We start from the raw sequence: 2,614 nt of genomic DNA, 5'->3' as shown, positions 1-2,614 counted from the left end.
AAATAACTACCAGATTATCTTTGTTAATGAGCAGGATGCCAAACCAGCATATACAATATATAAATGCAGATCTGGACTAATGCCCAGATATTTGTTATTGTCAACAGCCTCCCCAAACTAATTCATTTACAGTCCTTTATTGAGAGGAAGGGAAGACTGACCGACAATAACAGAATCTTTTGCACATTTTGAGTCTACTCTGATAGGTGCTCTGGCAGTCATATTTTCATTGTGAATTGAGCTGAATTAACAAAACTGCATCCGTGTCCAAACATTTTATTAGGTCTCAGAAACTGAAGACAGGTTCATTTCCTCTGACACTTTTGCATCAAAGTTGGCAAGTTTCATCTGGGAGGCAGTGTTACTCCACCTCCTTTTGACACAAATGAATATGACCAATAGAATAAGAATCAGCAGCATCATCAGTAGAACTGAGAGGGTGGACAGGTGAACTCTCTCTGCCCCAGACTCCCAACTGACATCCAGCTTGTTGTCCAGACTGAGGTGAGAGGCAGTACAGGTGTAGTTGTGTCTCTTCTTTAGCTCCTCAGTACTGACCTCCAGACTCTTCCTCAGCTGGTAGGTCCCATCTCCACTAGGCAGCACCTCCCCCCCTGTCAGCTCCTGTTCTGCCACTGGCTGGCCGTCTCTCAGCAGGGTCAGGTTGATGTGGCGGGGGTAGAAACCAAACGCCAGGCAGCTCACCTGAAACCCTCCAGAAACCTCTTTCTTTATCAACCTGAGTCTTGGAGGAACTTTACGCATCACAATGTTCTTCTCTCTCTTCAGGAGAGTCTTCAGGTGTTTGATGCAAATGGGAAGGTAATAATTCTCAAATTTGTTTATGTTGTATGCTTGCATTTTCCAATCCCATCCTAGAAGTATTTTACCAGCATTGTATGTAACATGTGTCGTGTTATAATACATCGCGTAATCTTCAGAAATGCCATTGAAAATGTTCTTAAACATGGCCAAGCCCGGTTCACCATTGTCCATCATCTCACAGCCAGTCCATCTTTGCTGAACTTGAACACCTTCTGTGAGATTAAAGTGGTGCTTTAGTTCAAATGATCGGTCTTTCATGCTGTGGTAGATATCTCCATATATATGAGCTTCATCCTTTGCTTCATCATCCTCGGTTTTCTCTTTGATATTTTGGCCCCTGTAGACATACTGTTTATCGTTGGAGTCATAGTAAGTCACTTGAACGTCATCCAACATTAACACAACCGTAAACTCAGGGAAAGGTGTCTCTCCGCTTATATATGTTGCAAGTGCCCACAGAGAATGTGATCCTGAACCTGGGAGAGGAGTGAATATATACACATTTTTTAAGATAATATGGAAATATTGATTACCCTTCTGAATCACAGAGGTGCGGTTGTTGTGGATGGCTGTTCACAAATCGGAATGCGGAAAAAACATTTCAGCTGAATGCATTCAGTTGTGCAACTGACTAGATATGCCCTTTCCCTTCACAATCCGTAAAGCACAAATAAATTAAAGAGCAGCAGTGTGATTCACATCATCAATGTGCCATGTAGCCTAGATATCAATAATAAGTGATATCAGTATAGCCCGTCGACTACTCCCCAACTCTGTACACATTTATGGACATTTGACATTTTATGGCATAATAAATCATTAAATAAGGTAGAAAGTTAAACCCTTACCTGCATTGACAATGGGGTAAAACGAAAGAACAAACAAAAAGACAGACAGTTTGCCCATGATTGTGATAGTATAGCCTCGTGTCATAAGAAGACTTTCCCTTCAATTTAAACTGCGTAGCAAGTGTCTGTCAGACGTTCTCTTTCACTTAGCCAACTGCGTAGCAAGAAGTGTCTGTCGGACTTTCTCTTTCACTTACACAGGTTCAAGGGGAACCTGAGAGGGCGAGTCTTGACAAGTCAAGACATCATGGGAAAATCAAAAGAAATCAGCCAAGACCTCAGGGAAAAAATTGTAGACCTCCACAAGTCTGGTTCATCCTTGGGAGCAATTTCAAAAGGTAGGTACCATGTTCATTCGTACAAACAATAGTACGCAAGTATAAACACCATGGGACCATGCAGCCATCATACCACTCAGGAAGGAGACGCGTTCTCTCCTAGAGATGAACGTAAGTGCAAATCAATCCCAGAACAACAGCAAAGGACCTCCTCTCTCTGTCTCTCTCTCTCTCTCTCTCTCTCTCTCTCTCTCTCTCTCTCTCTCTTTCTCTCTTTCTCTCTTTCTCTTATTTATATATATATACTGCTCAAAAAAATAAAGGGAACACTAAAATAACACATCCTAGATCTGAATGAATGAAATAATCTTATTAAATACTTTTTTATTTACATAGTTGAATGTGCTGACAACAAAATCACACAAAAATAATCAATGGAAATCCAATTTATCAACCCATGGAGGTCTGGATTTGGAGTCACACTCAAAATTAAAGTGGAAACCACACTACAGGCTGTAAGCACAACCCCCACCTGTGGACGTCGGGCCCTCATACCACCCTCATGGAGTCTGTTTCTGACCGTTTGAGCAGACACATGCACATTTGTGGCCTGCTGGAGGTCATTTTGCAGGGCTCTGGCAGTGCTCCTCCTGCTCCTCCTTG

At 42.1% G+C, this 2,614-nt stretch overlaps 1 protein-coding gene across 1 annotated transcript; it reads right to left on the bottom strand.

Annotated features, from left to right (window-relative positions):
- Positions 1 to 1,957, bottom strand: LOC115203432 (major histocompatibility complex class I-related gene protein-like). The gene is made up of 2 exons (XM_029768123.1): positions 1,674 to 1,957; positions 1 to 1,301 (listed from the first exon to the last, which is right to left on the bottom strand). Exons 1-2 carry the CDS (start codon positions 1,756 to 1,758, stop codon positions 280 to 282), a joined length of 1,107 nt encoding a protein of 368 aa, XP_029623983.1. The 5' UTR covers positions 1,759 to 1,957; the 3' UTR covers positions 1 to 279.
- Positions 1,958 to 2,614: the final 657 nt, after the last annotated feature.

Source organism: Salmo trutta, chromosome 12, assembly GCF_901001165.1.
Source record: "Salmo trutta chromosome 12, fSalTru1.1, whole genome shotgun sequence".
Taxonomy (NCBI): Eukaryota; Metazoa; Chordata; class Actinopteri; order Salmoniformes; family Salmonidae; genus Salmo; species Salmo trutta.
The sequence above is the reverse complement of the archived record's forward strand: the minus strand, read 5'-3'. Positions and strand labels throughout refer to the sequence as shown.